Source organism: Trichomycterus rosablanca, chromosome 22, assembly GCF_030014385.1.
Source record: "Trichomycterus rosablanca isolate fTriRos1 chromosome 22, fTriRos1.hap1, whole genome shotgun sequence".
In the NCBI taxonomy this organism is placed as follows: Eukaryota; Metazoa; Chordata; class Actinopteri; order Siluriformes; family Trichomycteridae; genus Trichomycterus; species Trichomycterus rosablanca.
In genome coordinates, this window is record NC_086009.1 from 87501 (window position 1) to 106495 (window position 18995).

Sequence of the window (18995 nt, forward strand, 5' to 3'; positions counted from 1 at the left end):
GCTCCACATTATTTTATGTTTCTTGTTCTGTATTTTGAGTCTTAGCAGTAGATTGTGTTTAGCTTAGTTTTCATATTTTACCTCCCCTGATGTTTCTTCTCTCGGTGGTTGATGTATGTCGGTGGGTGAGTTGTGAAGTGCTGAAGAAACTAGCGCTAACTTCACTGGATCTTTAGCATTGCTGTCACACAGCCATTTTTTACTGTCTTAAGTTTTACCCAATAAAGTGATTTCTGTCTTTACTTCCTGTCTGTGTTTTTGATCCATCATATTAATATTTATAACCAGGTGGTGGTGTATTACCAGAGTGCATAGCGTGTCTCTTAGGAAGCAGTATGGCTCTCTGAATCTCTGTCGCTGATATGTAAAAAGAAAAAAAAGAAGCAGGAAGCAGTTGATAGTTGAGCGAATTGCTATAAGAACCTGTTAAATATGTTCATTTTCCCAACATCAAATGTCTTAAGACTTCATTTCCAGAAGACTTTGCCAAAAAAAACGAATTCACCTCTTCTGTATTGAGTAAAATCTACCATGCCATGGCTGAGAGGACTGATTAGGGCACCAACAATAGATATTTTACTTCTCGCGCACACACTATTTTAAATGTAAATGTAGGTTCGGGACGAGGCCTGATTTGACCTCAGGAAGAAATTGGCTAAATGAGGTAAGAAAGCTCGGTTTTACAAAATAAAAAATCTATTTTCTCCGTAAAACCTGATTGTGATATTATTTGTAAAGTATTAAAGTAATTTATTCATTAACAGAACTGACTTAGTGTTAATCTAACTTTACCTGTTTAGCTCTTTATATAACGGTAGAAACCCAGATAACTTCCACCTGTATCTTAGTAGTTGTTTTTATTAAAGTATTATTAAACAATTATTGTTAATATTTATAAAATAGTATTTTTTGTAAATGTAATGTAATAATTTGTAGATTTATAGATTTAAATAATTTCGGACTTATGTTAGGGGTCAAAAGTTTACATACAGCTGTAATAAAGGTGTTTCTCAGTTATTGCAGCAGCTGACTGAGCCTGTGTTTCCTGACTTTGACCAGAAGGTGGCGGTGTGTTGACGTAAACCCATCATCCACAGCAGCTCCTCACAGGTTGGTTCCAGACTACAGTAAAGTAAAGCTTTACCTTCAGAGTATAGGTTAAATATTCTTCTATTTATTTTTACTAACTTCTTTATCCTGACTGCTGTGAATCCACTAACCAGTGGCGGGTTCCCACACAGGACTGAATGTGTCACGTACAGAAAATCAAGCTGTGCTCTATGTAAATCCCTTAATTTTTGTGCAAGCGCCTCGACCAGTCCAGGCTAGGTCATTAGTACTGCTGACAATCGAATAACAAAATGTGTCCTTATACCCCAGCTTACTGCACCCTTGAGTAGAGTATGTTTATATTCAGTATTTAAATACCCATGCTTATTCTCACCCTGGTCATTATTACTCACAACAAGAACATTAAAGGTTAAATTTGACCAGTGGCTTGTTTTTATCTCCAGGGTTCCTGTTTAAAACTTCTTATAATATAAAACTATATTCTTTAGTGCTCCAGGTACCTAAATAAAGTTAAACATACTAAAATGAATTTAATACACTTTTAATAGTGTCGTTATTATAAACTGTGAGCATGTCTTTATAAGTGGTGAGGTTGTTCAATCATGTTTGTGGTGTAACTGTTCTGCAGCTTCCTTCTGACACATGTCCACCCCCAAGTGTTAACCAGAGGAAATTCTCTAACCAACACCACACACTGCACTACACTACACTACACTACACTACACTACACTACACTACACCTTACACTGCACTACACTTCACTACACTACACATCACTACTTCGTACACATCACTACACCCTACACTGCACTACACTGCACTACACTACACTACACTACACCGCACTACACCGCACTACACTGCACTACACTACACATCACTACATCGTACACATCACTACACCCTACACTGCACTACACTACACTACACTACACTACACTACACATCACATCACTACACCCTACACTGCACTACACTTCACTACACATCACTACACCTTACACTGCACTACACTACACTACACATCACTACACTACACTACACTACACTACACTACACTACACATCATTACACATCACTACACCTTACACTGCACTACACTACACATCACTACACCTTACACTACACTACACTACACATCACTACACCTTACACTACACATCACTACACCTTACACTACACTACACTACACTACACTTCACTACACTACACATCACTACACCTTACACTGCACTACACTACACATCACTACACCTTACACTACACTACACTGCACTACACTTCACTTCACTACACCTTACACTGCACTACACTACACATCACTACACCTTACACTGCACTACACTACACATCACTACACCTTACACTACACTACACTACACTTCACTACACATCACTACACCTTACACTACACTACACATCACTACACCTTACACTGCACTACACTACACTACACTACACTACACTACACCACACTACACTTCACTACACATCACTACACTACACTACACTACACTACACATCACTACACCTTACACTGCACTACACTACACATCACTACACCTTACACTACACTACACATCACTACACCTTACACTACACTACACTACACTACACTACACTACACTACACATCACTACACCTTACACTGCACTACACTACACATCACTACACCTTACACTACACTACACTGCACTACACTTCACTACACCTTACACTGCACTACACTACACATCACTACACCTTACACTGCACTACACTACACATCACTACACCTTACACTACACTACACTACACTTCACTACACATCACTACACCTTACACTGCACTACACTACACTACACTACACATCACTACACCTTACACTACACTACACTTCAATGCACTACACATCACTACATCTTACAATACACTACACTTTACTACACTACACATCACTACATCTTACACGTCACTACACTACACTACACATCACTACACCCTACACTACACTACACTTCACTACTATCACTACATTTTACACTGCACTACACTACTTTACCCTACTAATACACTGCACCACACTTCACTGCACACTATACGTAAACGTAACGTAAAACACTATACACTTCACTACACTGTACACTTCATTACACTTCACTACACTCTCTGTACTATACTATACAGCCCTACACTGTACAGCACTACTATACACTGCACTTTCTTTCAGTTCCAGGGGCGTCGTATAATGTCTGACCGTGCACTCTGACCCCAGCTTCCAAATAAAAAAAAGTGAAAAGACGTGCAGTGAATAAAAGAACAAAACTGTTTCAGATGGTTTAGACGCAGTGACACGCTGACAAAAAACCTGAACCCACTACCCAGTCTATCAGAATAAATCAAATGCCCATCCTAGTGATTTCAGTGCACTGTGACCACACTGGTACGGCTGAACTCAGCAGTGTGTGTGTGTGTGTGTGTGTGTGTGTGTGTGTGTGTGTGTGAGAGAGGGGAGGAGTTTGAGAGCAACAGTGTGTGAGTGTGAGGAAACAGCTGAGTGCCGAGAGGAAACTGAAGCTGAGCGCTCATCACACACACACTCCCCGCTCAGTCGCTCTTACACTCCGCTGCAGCGCTCGCCTGCCCACTCCGTCACTCACTCACTCAGCCAGTGTGTGTGTGTGTGTGTGTGTGTGTGGTTTGAGCATCTGTGTTTCAGTTCTCTCCAGTTCTCCCCCGGCTCTGTCAGAGGTTCTCGGGGTACCTGCAGTAGTTCCAGTATTTAGTCCTGGTCTTTTGGTCCTGTTCTTCTGACGATGGCAGACGGAGCTCAGTGTGGCAGTGGCAGTGGCAGTGGCAGTGATGGTGAAGAGAAGGGAGTGCGCACGCGTGGGTTTGCACGGCAGGGGGCGCTCCGTCAGAAGAACGTTCACGAGGTGAAGGACCACAAGTTCATCGCTCGCTTCTTCAAACAGCCGACGTTCTGCAGCCACTGCACCGACTTCATCTGGTAACACACACAGCTCACTGCACACAACTAACTGCACACAACTAACTGCACACAACTAACTGCACACACAGCTCACTGCACACAACTAACTGCACACAACTAACTGCACACAACTAACTGCACACACAGCTCACTGCACACAACTAACTGCACACACACAGCTCACTGCACACAACTAACTGCACAGAGCTAAACTGCACAGAGCTAAACTGCACACAACTAACTGCACACACAGCTCACTGCACACAACTAACTGCACACAACTAACTGCACACAACTAACTGCACACACACAGCTCACTGCACACAACTAACTGCACACACAACTAACTGCACACAACTAACTGCACACACACAGCTCACTGCACACAACTAACTGCACACACAACTAACTGCACACACAACTAACTGCACACAACTAACTGCACACACACAGCTCACTGCACACAACTAACTGCACACACAACTAACTGCACACACAACTAACTGCACACACAGCTCACTGCACACAACTAACTGCACACAACTAACTGCACACAACTAACTGCACACACAGCTCACTGCACACAACTAACTGCACACAACTAACTGCACACACAGCTCACTGCACACAACTAACTGCACACAACTAACTGCACACACAGCTCACTGCACACAACTAACTGCACACACAGCTCACTGCACCCAACTAACTGCACACAGCTCACTGCACACAACTAACTGCGCACACAACTAACTGCACAGAGCTAAACTGCACACAACTAACTGCACACAGCTCACTGTGCACAACTAACTGCACACACAACTCATTGCATAGAGCTCACTGCACACACAGCTCACTGCACACTCACTCACTGTGCACACAAACACTGTATGTGTTACACTGTACACTGTGAAGTTTTATTAAAACCCCCAAAACTTCTCATTTTATTTGAACATCGACAGGATATTTAATAGAGAAAGTGAAATGTTTTAGATGGGGTTTATGGAAGGGTAGCAAGAACAAAACCACTGCTAACCACGAGACACATTAGTGGTATAAGCAACATTAAAAGCACATACCTTTTAAAATGATAACCTTTCACACAAGAAGATTCTAATGAAATCTGTTGACATGCAAATCCAGCATTTAATAGCACCAGTGAAATATGGTGGTGGTAGTGTGATGGTGTGGGGGTTCACCAAAATGTAAGAATTATAAAACATGTTTGTAGTATTAATAGTTTTAGTACTTGTAGTATTAGTGTTTAGTATTAATATTTGCAGTATTAGCAGTTAGAGTATTAATAATATGAGGATTATTATTACGTTGTAGTGTTTATAGTGTTCGTAATAACAGTGTTTGTAGTGCTAGTATTATTAGTATCGTGTACAGTATTAATAGTGTTCATAGTATTAGTATTTATAGTTTTAGTATTAATAGTGTGTAGTAATAGTATTAATAGCATCAGTGTGTAGTGTGTATATATAGTATTAGTATTAATAGTGTTCATTGCATTAGTGTAAATATTAAAGTAGTAAAAGTAGAAGTATTTATAAAATATATTTTATAAATAAATGTGCATTAGAGTAAATGTGTGTGTTTGTTTGTTTTAGGGGCTTCGGGAAACAGGGCTTCCAGTGTCAAGGTAGGAAAATAATGTTCACTCACACCCTAATACTCACACCCCTCACCCTTCCCCATACTCCAAAATACTCCACCATGCATCACCATAATTCACCAGGAACACTGGGGTCGAGGAACATTGTGCACTTTGATTAATTACAGTACTACACACTTGTATCTACACTTTATTTAACAAACTCACAAACACACGTCACTGAAGCCTCACACACACACACACACACACACTCTCTCAGTGTTCAGGTGATTCATGTTGGTAGATGTTGGTGGAGGTGTTCCACTCATACACACCTCATAAAGTTCAGATGCTTCAGGTTATGATGTGATTATGTAACCGAGTGTGATCTGTTCTGGTCCACATGATTCATCTTCAGCTAAAGCTTTAACAATTCTAAAAACACTTCATCCCAGTTCATCCCAAATCCACTGAGAGGAAACCAGTACTCAACCTTTTTCATTTCCATAATTTCATCTACTGCCAGTAGAAAAATCCACTTCACATTTACACACATCAGAGAAATAAGTGTATTAAATATAGACAAGGTCATTATTAATAAGCAGTATAAATCAGTCATTCTACCACAATAAAGAAATATAAAAAGAATTGAAGTCCGGATATTAATGCTGCAAAAAGAAATATAAAAAAAGCTCTGATTTGATTTGCTTCTGGTTTCATTATTAAAGACGTTTTCATTTGTTGGAAGGATTTCACACAGTGAGCAGCATCACAGTGAAGCTAAAGGAGCTCCAAGGTCCAACCAGATTAGAAATCAGATTAAAATACTAAAATACTGTTCATCTGATCGACCCTCGTAACAGCGGGAATTAAAAATGGTTTGCTGAGAGGATCAGAATTCTTGGGGGAGAGTCTCAAAAACTTAAATCACAAAAAACTTCTAATATTAAACATTTTTGGTGTCTGAAAACTCTCCCCCATATTAATGATTGTTTTTAAAAACAATTACTTGAACTCCCTGGTTCGAAACTCGGTGTTGCCACCGGTCGGCTGGGCGTCATCTAGCGGGCATAATTGGCAGTGCCTGCAGCAGATACTAATTGGCCATTCACCTTCATACACACTTCATACACATACATATACATATTCAGTCTTCATACACTGTGTAAGGACCCTGATTGGCAGAAGAGACGCCTGTGCAAAATGCAGGGGTGAGAAGAGGAGGGCTGTACACGTGTTGGAGGAGGCGTGTACTGCGACGTGCTCTCCTCAGCACGCAATCTGGTATCTCTCAACAGCAGAAGACAAAATTGAGTCGCTAAATCGGGAGACAAATGCATTAAAAAAATTAAATTAAAAAAATTACTGAACCAGTTACACTCGTACCAGAACAGCACACACTGCCGTGTCATTGCCATGCTAGTGTCACTGCAGGTCCACCACCCAAACATCATCTCATCAATGGTAGTCCTATTTCATTGTGTGTCTAGGGGTGTGATAGTGTACAGAGGAGCAGCTGAGTTACAGTCAGTAATTGTATACCCACAAATATTATCTATATAAAGGGTGTAGCTCATAAAATAATTAAGGAATGTATATACAAGATAGGTGTTCCTAATAAAGTGCTCAGTATATACAGTGATAGTAATCAGATTTTATCAAGAAACTGTTGTGTTTACTTACTGTAAAACAGTGCAGTGAATGAGTACATGTGTGTGTATACATGACTGTGTGTGTGTGTGTACATGACTGTGTGTGTGTGTGTGGACATGACTGTGTGTGTGTGTGTACATTACACTGTGTGTGTGGTGCACTGTGTGTGTACATTACACTGTGTGTGTACATTACACTGTGTGTGTGTGTGGTGCACTGTGTGTGTACATTACACTGTGTGTGTACATGTCTGCGTGTGTGTGTGTGTGTGGTGCACTGTGTGTGTACATTACACTGTGTGTGTACATTACACTGTGTGTGTGTGTGGTGCACTGTGTGTGTACATTACACTGTGTGTGTGTGTGGTGCACTGTGTGTGTACATTACACTGTGTGTGCACATGTCTGCGTGTGTGTGTGTGTGGTGCACTGTGTGTGTACATTACACTGTGTGTGTGTGTGTGTGTGGTGCACTGTGTGTGTACATTAGACTGTGTGTGTGTGTGTGTGTGGTGCACTGTGTGTGTACATTACACTGTGTGTGTGTGTGTGGTGGTGCACTGTATGTGTACATTACACTGTGTGTGTACATGTCTGCGTGTGTGTGTGTGTGTGTGTGTGGTGCACTGTGTGTGTACATTACACTGTGTGTGTGTGTGGTGCACTGTGTGTGTGTGCATGTCTGCGTGTGTGTGTGTGGTGCACTGTGTGTGTACATTACACTGTGTGTGTGTGTGTGGTGCACTGTGTGTGTACATTACACTGTGTGTGTGTGTGTGTGTGTGTGTGTGTGTGGTGCACTGTGTGTGTACATTACACTGTGTGTGTGCATGTCTGCGTGTGTGTGTGTGTGTGTGTGGTGCACTGTGTGTGTACATTACACTGTGTGTGTACATGACTGTGTGTGTGTACATTACACTGTGTGTGTGTGTGTGGTGCACTGTGTGTGTACATTACACTGTGTGTGTGTGTGTGTGTGTGTGTGGTGCACTGTGTGTGTACATTACACTGTGTGTGTGTGTGTGTGGTGCACTGTGTGTGTACATTACACTGTGTGTGTACATTACACTGTGTGTGTGTGTGTGTGTGTGTGGTGCACTGTGTGTGTACATGACACTGTGTGTGTGTGTGTGTGTGTGGTGCACTGTGTGTGTACATTACACTGTGTGTGTGTGTGTGTGTGTGTGTGGTGCACTGTGTGTGTACATTACACTGTGTGTGTGTGTGTGTGTGTGGTGCACTGTGTGTGTACATTACACTGTGTGTGTGTGTGGTGCACTGTGTGTGTGTGTGGGGCACTGTGTGTGTGTACATGTCTGCGTGTGTGTGTGGTGCACTGTGTGTGTACATTACACTGTGTGTGTGTGTGTGGTGCACTGTGTGTGTACATGTCTGCGTGTGTGTGGTGCACTGTGTGTGTACATTACACTGTGTGTGTGGTGCACTGTGTGTGTACATTACTGTGTGTGTACATTACACTGTGTGTGTGTGTGTGTGTGGTGCACTGTGTGTGTACATTACACTGTGTGTGTGTGTGTGTGGTGCACTGTGTGTGTACATGTCTGCGTGTGTGTGTGTGGTGCACTGTGTGTGTACATTACACTGTGTGTGTGTGGTGCACTGTGTGTGTACATGTCTGCGTGTGTGTGTGTGTGGTGCACTGTGTGTGTACATTACACTGTGTGTGTGTGTGGTGCACTGTGTGTGTACATGTCTGCGTGTGTGTGTGTGGTGCGCTGTGTGTGTACATGTCTGCGTGTGTGTGTGTGTGTGTGTGGTGCACAGTGTGTGTGTGTGTGTGTGTGTGGTGCACTGTGTGTGTGTGTGTGGTGCACAGTGTGTGTGTGTGTGTGTGTGTGTGTGTGTGTGTGTGTGTGTGTGTGGTGCACTGTGTGTGTACATTACACTGTGTGTGTGTGTGTGTGGTGCACTGTGTGTGTACATGTCTGCGTGTGTGTGTGTGGTGCGCTGTGTGTGTACATTACACTGTGTGTGTGTGTGTGTGGTGCACTGTGTGTGTACATGTCTGCGTGTGTGTGTGTGGTGCACTGTGTGTGTACATTACACTGTGTGTGTGTGTGTGTGTGTGTGTGTGTGTGTGTGGTGCACTGTGTGTGTACATGTCTGCGTGTGTGTGTGTGGTGCGCTGTGTGTGTACATTACACTGTGTGTGTGTGTGTGTGTGGTGCACAGTGTGTGTGTGTGTGTGTGTGGTGCACTGTGTGTGTACATTACACTGTGTGTGTGTGTGTGGTGCACAGTGTGTGTGTGTGTGTGTGTGTGTGTGTGGTGCACTGTGTGTGTACATTACACTGTGTGTGTGTGTGTGTGTGTGTGGGTGTGGGTGTGTGGTGCACTGTGTGTGTACATGTCTGTGTGTGTGTGTGTGTGTGTGTGTGTGGTGCTCTGTGTGTGTACATGTCTGTGAGTGTGTACATTACACTGTGTGTGTGTGTGTGTGTGTGTGTGTTGTGCTCTGTGTGTGTACATGTCTGTGAGTGTGTACATTACACTGTGTGTGTGTGTGTGTGTGTGTGTGTGTGTGTGTGTGTGGTGCTCTGTGTGTGTACATGTCTGTGAGTGTGTACATTACACTGTGTGTGTGTGTGTGTGTGTGGTCTGTGTGTGTACATGTCTGTGAGTGTGTACATTACACTGTGTGTGTGTGTGTGTGTGTGTGTGGTGCTCTGTGTGTGTACATGTCTGTGAGTGTGTACATTACACTGTGTGTGTGTGTGTGTGTGTGTGTGTGTGTGTGTGTGTGTGTGGTGCTCTGTGTGTGTACATGTCTGTGAGTGTGGACATTACACTGTGTGTGTGTGTGTGTGTGTGTGTGTGTGTGTGTGTGTGTGTGTGGTGCTCTGTGTGTGTACATGTCTATGAGTGAGTGTGTACATTACACTGTGTGTGTGTGTGTGGTGCACTGTGTGTGTACATTACACTGTGTGTGTGTGTGTGTGTGTGTGTGTGTGGTGCACTGTGTGTGTACATGTCTGCGTGTGTGTGTGTGTGTACAGTGCATCGCATGTGTGTGTATACGATGCAGTGTGTGAATGATCTTGCAGTGTATGATGTAGGGTGTGATGGGGAGTGTTTAAAAGAAGGTTAGGAGGGCAGAAGAATTGGGACACGGCCGGTCTGTTCATTCCTGTAGGGATTTTCTTTCACTCTGATATTAAATAGGACATGTGAGGGACTGTCTGATTCACACCAGACCAGCTTTCATCTTCATATCAAACACTGTAGTGATGGGCTGTCTAATCCCAACCTACTGACCTCACCTTATACATACAGTTCCATCACTGACTATTCCTTCAGTGACTGTTCCTTTAGTGACTGTTCCTTCAGTGACTGTTCCTTTAGTGACTGTTCCTTCAGTGACTGTTCCATTAGTGACTGTTCCATTAGTGACTGTTCTATCAGAGACTGTTCTAACAAAGTCGGATCAGCGGCTGTTCCATCAGAAACTGTTCCATCAGTGACTGTTCCATCAGTGACTGTTCTATTAGAGACTGTGCTAACAAAGTTGGATCAGCGGCTGTTCCCTGAGAAACTGTTTAATCAGAGACTGTTTCATCAGAAACTGTTCCATCAGTGACTGTTCCATCTATTAGATACTATCTATGAATCTGTCACATCACACTGTGTAACTAACAGAGTTAACGTCACCGCTGTGGGTTCTGAGATGATTTTCTTCTCACCCCGGTTGTAAAGAGTGATTATTTATGTGACCCTGTCAGCTTGAACCTGTCTGATCATTACCACTGATCTTAGACATTAACAAGGTGTTTCCACCTGTAGAACTTCCACCTACTGGATGTATTTTCCCATGATTCTGTATAAACTCTGGTGAGTGTTGTGGTGAAAATCCCAGCAGATCCTGTCTGGTACCAACAACCATGAACCACTCAAGAGTCCCTCAGATCTGATGTTTGATGTGAAGCTGAACTGAACCTCCTGATCCGAGTCTGTAGGGTTTTATACACCATCACTACATGAGGTGTGTGCAGTACATACAGGTGTCCCTAATAAAGTGGCCGCTGAGTGTGTGTGTAGTTTAGCCTCCTATCAGAGGAGGAAGTGACCCTCACTGCACCAAAAATGATTTACATTCACTCTAACTCTTTCTAATCTTCTGAGTGTGTGTGTGTGGTATTTAACCCATAATGCACTGTGATGCTGCAGTTGCTAGGTAACAGAATGGATGGATGATGTTAGTGGAGTTAGATGGTTGATAGGCAGGTTCTCTCTGGTTCAGTTTGAGGTGATCAGTGTTCTGGATTTAGCTGCTGCCCTCAGGATGATCACACACACACACACACACACACACACACACACACACACACACACACACACACACACACAATAAAACATAAGGAAGCAGTGTGACAGTGCTGCTTTCATAACCGTGTCAAAAAATATCACAGAATCTCTGCACAACACGAGGTGCCAGTTTAAAAAGATAGTTTATAAAGACTCAATAAAATAAAAGAAGGTAAGTACTTCAGTACAGTTGATCTGCTTTTGTTAAGGTAACAGCAACATTCTGAAGGTGTTTTAGGTGGAACAGTTACAGAAACTCCTGCACTGTTTTATTACTGACTACATTTCCCAGAATCCCCTGCGCTAGCTTCTTTTTTCTTCAGCAATGAGTGGCGCAAATTATATTTTTCCTAATAATTTGCTAAGAGATCAGATAAGAAGTAATATTTATATTCCCTGAGGTAAGAAGCTCAGTCACTTTTCATCAGATAGTCAGATCTCACAGAACGATTTAGAAACATCAAGAACCCGAGAACACGTTTTAATAATTACATTTACAGTTACAGCATTTAGGAGATGCCTTTATTCAAAGTGACTTACAGTACTGTATATAGTGTGTGCAATTGAGGGTTAAGGGCCTTGCTTAAGGGCCCAACATTGGCAACCTGGCAGTGGTGGGGCTTAAACTGGCAACCTTCTGATTACTAGTCCAGTAGCTTAACCACTAAGCTACGGCCTGCCCTAGAATCACCTTAAACTGAAGCCTTTACTGAAACATCCAAAATCACTTCCTCTTCTTCTGTAATATTTAGTGTAATGAAGAAGGACCGCAGTGATGTAGGAAACACATCACACACACTGTAACACACGGCTGATGAGTGTGTGTGTGTGTGTGTGTGTGTGTGTTCAGGCGGCTGAAGGGAAACGTTTGTGTTTGCACCTGTTTTATTCTTCATTTGTATTTTTTTCATTCCACGGTTTCAGTTTCTGGCTTCCTTTTGCACCTCACTGCTCTTTCACTCCTCACCACCTTCCTGTGTGTATTGTGTGTGTGTGTGTGTGTGTGTGTGTGTGTGTGTGTGTGTGTGTGTGTGTGTGTGTGTGTGTGTGTGTGTGTGTGTGTGTGTGTGGTGTGTGTGGTGTGTGGGTGTGTGTGTGTGTGTGTGAGAGAGAGTGTGTGTGTGTGTGTGTGTGTGTGGGTGTGTGTGTGTGTGTGAGAGAGAGTGTGTGTGTGTGTGTGTGTGTGTGTGTGTGTGTGTGTGTGTGTGTGTGTGTGAGATCGGAGTGGTGTGTATAAGCGTGTACATCGAGTGTGTGGGTGTTGCAGGTACGGTGGGGGTCATGGGGGTCGCTAACTGTGTTGGCGAGAAAAAGCCTCTTCAGTTTCTCACTGTTGAAGAGCTGCTGCTGCTGCTGCAGCACAAACTTCTGCGTTTAGTGTTCCTGCTAACCTCAGGTCCAGTAATATGAGGACAGGAAACGCTAATAAAACAGAACGCATAGGTGCTCAAAAATACTAAATGAACTAACTTACATTTTATATATCAGGTACAGGATGTACGAGGAATTCTTTTGGGTGTGGCGCCTCATCCATGTTGCGACTGTGATATAACTGTAGTGGTATTATGATGTATCACAGTTACATAGTAATAACACTTATTATCCTGAAGCGCAAAGATATTAAAGCTTTAATGTAGTAACACATCTGTTCCGACACTGCATAGAATTATAAAATTAAATTAATTTGCTTCAGTATTAGTGAAATCTGGGGAAATAGGAGTGTTCCTAAACATTAGACCAGTAGTATAAATAGTGTATGGTGGTGAATGTGTATATATATATATATATATATATATATATACATTGTGTGTATTGAATGTTTGTAGGTGTGTGTAATGTGTACACTGTGTGTGTGTGTGTGTGTGTGTGTGTGTGTGTGTGTGTGTGTGGATGTTGACCCCTCTCTCTCTCCCTGAGTGCTGTTGTGTGTTCTGTTATATTTATGTGCAGTGTGTAGGCTGGTGCTTCTCCTCAATTACGTAAGATCCATTACCATCAGCATTAAACATCAGAATCAAACAGAACTCGTTTAGATTTCGTCTCTCAGAGCTACCTGCCCTGTTCCAGCATTGTCTGTGTTTCAGTGCACAAAGTGTCCTCCATAAAGACAGGGTTATGGTGTGATGAGTTTGTTGTTGAGGAGCCTGAGCGACCTGCTTATAGCTCCGACCTCACTCAACACCTTTGGGATGAATTATAACTTTGATTGCGAGCCAGACTTTCACAGTCGACATCAGTGTCTGACGTTACAGATGTTTTTTGACAGAATGGACACAAACTCTCGTAGTCACACCTGACAATCCTGTATAAAACCTGGGGTGGGGGGTGTTTCCATATGAATGCTCATGATTTCAATAGGATGTCCAATAAGCTCTCGGGCCAGTGATAGCTCAGTGGTTAAGGTACTGGACTAGTAAACAGAAGGTTGCCGGTTCAAGCCCCGGCACCACCAAGTTGCCACTGTTGGGTCCCTGAGCAAGGCCCTTAACCCTCAATTGCTCATCGTGTTCTGCTCATTGTGTAAGTCGCTTTGGATAAAAGCGTCTACTAAATGCTGAAAATGTAAATGGTTCGGTGTCCACATACTTTTAGTCATATAACGCATGATTGTATATGAGCCAGTAGGTGGACTGAGTGCAGTACATTGTTCTTGACATGTTCTCAGTATCTCCAGTAGCGTAACCTTTGTGTTTGAGTGGACGCAGTGACCACAGCATTTTTTTAAATATTTGTTGGTTTTTGTGTGGACACAATGGCAGAAGTTGGGGCTCCCAAATCGTTCCTCTGGGAGGCGCTATAGGTACCCAGTACCACAGAGAACAATGTAAAGATTACTTGTAATATTACTTGTAATAATAAGCATTAGTTCTGATGTTGTGTGTAGATGTTTTTGGTTTCTCCTGACGTGGTGTGAGTGCTACCTGTCCTCATTGCTGGAGTTGAAGTGATCAGACGGGGACGCTGAAGGATCCTCCTGTGTAATATTGGCCTCTTTTTAACGAGGACCCAGGATAATTATAATATGATCCGTGTGTGTGTGTGTGTTTTGGGTGGAGGGCCGTTTTTAGATTGAGGTCATTCCAAGGACTGTCAGGATACTCTTGGCTCCGTCTCATTTTCCAGACTAGGATGTTCAGGTTTATTGAAGAGAGTGGGACTGAAATAAAAACCTAGTTTTATTTATCTAAGAGACAAAGTTATCCAACCCCTATATTATAAGTGACTGATTATTTAACTACTTTTATTACCTAGACACAACAGTTATAATCAAAAACATAAAAAGCATTTTCATGCAAAAATAAATGACAGGATATACTTTATTTATACTTTATTTATACTTTATTTATACTTTATTTATACTTTATTTATACTTTATCTATACTTTATCTATACTTTATTTATATGGCACTGTTCTCACAAACAGTCACTGCACTTAATAAACTGGTACCCACACATTTAGCACATCTTTAATTATTCATAACAATAACACTATGAATTAGTAAGTGTGACATTATTATTATTATTATTGTAATTAATGTGTGTGTGTGTGTGTGTGGGGGGGGGGGGGTCACTGGGGTCCTCCAGGCTGTAGATCATGTAATCAGATCTTAATAAGCATTGGCAGTGTGGTGCCAGTGCAGCTAATGAAATAAAAACAAGATTGGATTTGGAGCGCAGTACAGTAAAGTGCAGTGCAGTGTAAGACAGTGTACTGTAAGACAGTGCAGTTCAGTATGAAGTACAGTGAAGCGTAGTGTAGCGTAGCGCAGTGAGGTGTAAGGCAGTACAGTGTAGTACAGTTAATTGCAGTGTGGTGTAAAGGCAGTACAGTGTAGTACAGTGAATCGCAGTGTATGGCAGTACAGTGTAGTACAGTGAATTGCAGTGTATGGCAGTACAGTGTAGTACAGTGAATTGCAGTGTATGGCAGTACAGTGTAGTACAGTGAATTGCAGTGTATGGCAGTACAGTGTAGTACAGTGAATTGCAGTGTATGGCAGTACAGTGTAGTACAGTGAACTGCAGTGATGTACAGTTGCTGTTGTAATCAGATTGTGATTCAGTGCACTCCAGCAGTAGATGAGAACACGTGTGGGCGTGTTTGTGGGGGTTCAGGATAAATTCTTCATGTACTGTCAGAAACTACATCAGCTTTATTCTTCTGTGTCCTCGCCAGATTGTTTATATCACTTTATGAATATTAATAGCACCATTACACTTTATAACACTCACTGATGAGACAGAACATTTGATGCTTTTACTGTTGCGCCGGTGCATGTGAGGGTGATCAGCATACAGAACTGAAACACAGGACATTTCCTAACATTTTGTTGTAGCCTTCGAATTTAGAATCTATGTATAACAATTATAAAAATGTAATAATTAATAATGTTAATAACTATAATAATTATTATTAAGTGCTGTCCAGTCAGTTATTAGTTTAGGGGAGATTGAGGGTTAGTCAGAGATCATCACCTGTACTGGAAGCTGATCCATCCATTCATAATGAAACACATCATTTACTAATAAACACAGAGTGCTCTGGGGTGTGTGTTTGTGTGTGTGTGTGGGGGGGGGGGGGGGGGGGGGATCTCTCACACTGTACCAGTTTAACACCAGTTTAATCCTGACACTCAATACCAGTTTATTCTTCCCACAGTCCGTATCACTATACTGCAAGGGTTCACAAACTTGTCATGTCATGTACCTCTCTGTACAGCTCAGGTCAAGGATTTCACATTAAATCTTCACTTAATGGCCAAAAGTATGTGGACACACTAAGGGCGCATTCACTGGAGAAGTGTTTTGTGCTTTGCTCATGTGAGCCTCAGTGCAAATCGCCGCTTTGTTCAGCGCTCGGCTTGATCAGTAAACCCTCATCAGCATGTGAATCTGATCTGAATCTGCATCAGTGTGGAATAAGCGTCAGATCCAGGGTTACAGCTCCACATGTATCTGTGTTTATCTGGATTCTCCTCCCTGTTTCACTTTTAAACTTGTGTTACAGCTCCAGCTTCTGAGAAATGGTGAGAATCAGAATCAGCTTCTCCCAGAGTCTAAAACGCTTCTGGTTCAGAATAAAGCTTAACGTGGTTTAATGTAGTAAAAGAAGGAGACAGGAGCACTAAACTTCTCTTCATTATTACTGCTCATAAGTTCCTCCACTAATCACATTCCTCACTCGCTGTTTTACTACAGTAAGTCACGCTGAGTTTTGTTCACGTTAAGTTTTGTTCGTATGACCTGAGTCATTTTTTCCGCCTTGTATCAAACTGTTCGTCTTATTGGAGGAGCCTGCCGCTTCTCATGTGAATGCGCCCTTACATTGTTGTGGTTGAGATGTTTCTGTAGGACCCACAGTACCTGCGCTGCTCTGGGACATGTCCTGTGTAAACTGTTCCTCAGTACTGAACACAACAGTCCATCAGAAAGACCTGCAGCAGCTGGTCTCCACATGAACCTCATTCATTCACCATCAGCGCTGCAGGGTTATCTGATCGTGGTCGTGTCAGTATCAGTGGAGGTGCTGATGGAGGGAACATCTGACTATCAGAGAGGAGAGCTTCAGATCTGATACACTGATGCTCCCTGGGGTGGGGTGGGGGGTGTCATTACTGCTTGTTCTCATTCTCTGTATCTCTTTCTTTTTCAGTCTGCTGTTTTGTGGTACATAAACGCTGCCATGAGTTTGTTACGTTCTCCTGTCCTGGAGCAGATAAAGGACCGGCGTCAGATGTGAGTATTCAGTGTGGATCTTTCTCTCCATTTCCTCCCAGTCCGCCCTGTCTGTTTCCTCCAGTCTGTATCTCAGTGAGGACTCGAGATTCCTCCTCTGCTCCGTCTAATCATTCAGTTACAGACGTGCTGTGGAGCTCCATGTGATTTCTTGTCGGAACCTCTTCAGTATGAATCAACTTCCTCTTACCTCTAACCAACAACCCCACCCAAAAGCACAGATAATACTGTAAAAAGGGTTTAAAACATTGTGTTAATAATAATGCCGGAACACAAAATGTTATAGAACATGGGGCTTGAACTGGCAACCTTCTGAATACTAGTCCAGTACCTGAACCACTAAGCTACCACATTACAAAGTGCCTAAAGAAATTCAGCCTGAAAATACAGAATAAACGTTTCTCTGCGTTCAGAACTGAAAATAGGTGCTGCTGCTGCTGCTGCTGGTACTGGTGGTGATGGTGGCGATTATGGTGGTGGTGGTGGTGCTGCTGCTGCTGCTGGTACTGGTGGTGATGGTGGCGATTATGGTGGTGGTGGTGCTGCTGCTGATGGTACTGGTGGTACTGGTGGTACTGGTGGTACTGGTGGTGGTGGTGGTGGTGGTGGTGGTGGTGGTGCTGCTGCTGGTACTGGTGGTGGTACTGGTGGTACTGGTGGTGGTGGTGGTACTGGTGGTACTGGTGGTACTGGTGGTACTGGTGGTGGTGCTGCTGCTGCTGGTACTGGTGGTGGTGCTGCTGCTGCTGCTGCTGCTGGTGCTGAGCTGACATGTGTCTCATACCACATCTTATGTAGTGACCTCTTGATGTCCATGTGCTGTGTGTGATGAATCTTTAGCTTTGATGTATCAGGATACTAAGAAGTTGTATTTGAATCTGTACATAGTTCATGTAGCAGGTACAGCAGTGTTGTTGGGATGAATAAATCCTGGTTAAACCTGCTGGCCACTTTATTAGGAACACACACCCTGTTAGTGCTGGCTGTAGGTGGACAGTCAGAAACTGGAGATATTTTCATCATCTGTGTGATCAGTGAAGCTCATAATGTCATCAGTGAAAAAGTATTTGCCCCCTTTCTGATGGTTGTATATTTGGATGATTTTACACAGTGAACACAGCACCATCAGTTTGTGTATTAAAGTAACCCAACACCCATATCACCCCTGAGATAAAGTAATTCAGTACTTTCAGTGATGTGATATGAATCTTATTGTGTTTGGTGATTTCTGACACTGATGCTCCATAAATACGACCATAATTACCACCGGCGTCTATTAATGCACATTATTAATCATCATCATTATCTTATTATAGATACCAGTAATTACATTATTAAGAGAACTGTTATTCATATAGATTACACACACACACACACACACACACACACACACACACACACACACACACACACACACACCTTCAGACGTTTGAACCACCAACACTCGTCTAGGAACGAGTGACTCAACCTCCTTCTAAAGAAAGTAAAGAAACAACAACTCAGAGAGAGAGAGAGTGAACACATGAGAGTGAAGGAGTGTGTGTGTGTGTGTGTGTGTGTGAGTGAGTGTGTGAGAGTGAGTGAGAGAGTGTGTAAGAGAGAGTAAAGTCAGGGTGTCTATGGTGGATTCATTAATCCCTGGATA

The 18995-nt window shown here is 42.7% G+C and overlaps 2 protein-coding genes across 5 annotated transcripts in view; both read left to right on the forward strand.

The window, feature by feature from the left end:
- Positions 1-242, forward strand: part of smarce1 (SWI/SNF related, matrix associated, actin dependent regulator of chromatin, subfamily e, member 1) — a 21992-nt gene extending 21750 nt beyond the window's left edge. For all 3 annotated transcript variants that reach the window (XM_063019071.1, XM_063019070.1, XM_063019072.1), the window contains exon 11: positions 1-242. This exon is cut by the window's left edge and continues 810 nt beyond it. The gene's annotated coding sequence lies outside the window, so the exon portion shown is untranslated.
- A 3382-nt stretch (positions 243-3624) lies between these two features.
- LOC134300151 (protein kinase C beta type) overlaps positions 3625-18995 on the forward strand; it is a 36581-nt gene continuing 21210 nt past the window's right edge. The window contains exons 1-3 of one of the 2 annotated variants that reach the window (XM_062984816.1): positions 3625-4060; positions 5656-5687; positions 17268-17350. In XM_062984816.1, coding sequence (XP_062840886.1) covers positions 3867-4060; positions 5656-5687; positions 17268-17350 — 309 coding nt within the window. In that variant the 5' untranslated portion in view covers positions 3625-3866. Of the gene's footprint in view, positions 4061-5054; positions 5248-5655; positions 5688-17267; positions 17351-18995 lie in introns of those variants that run through there. The other variant, XM_062984817.1, reaches the window with a different exon arrangement.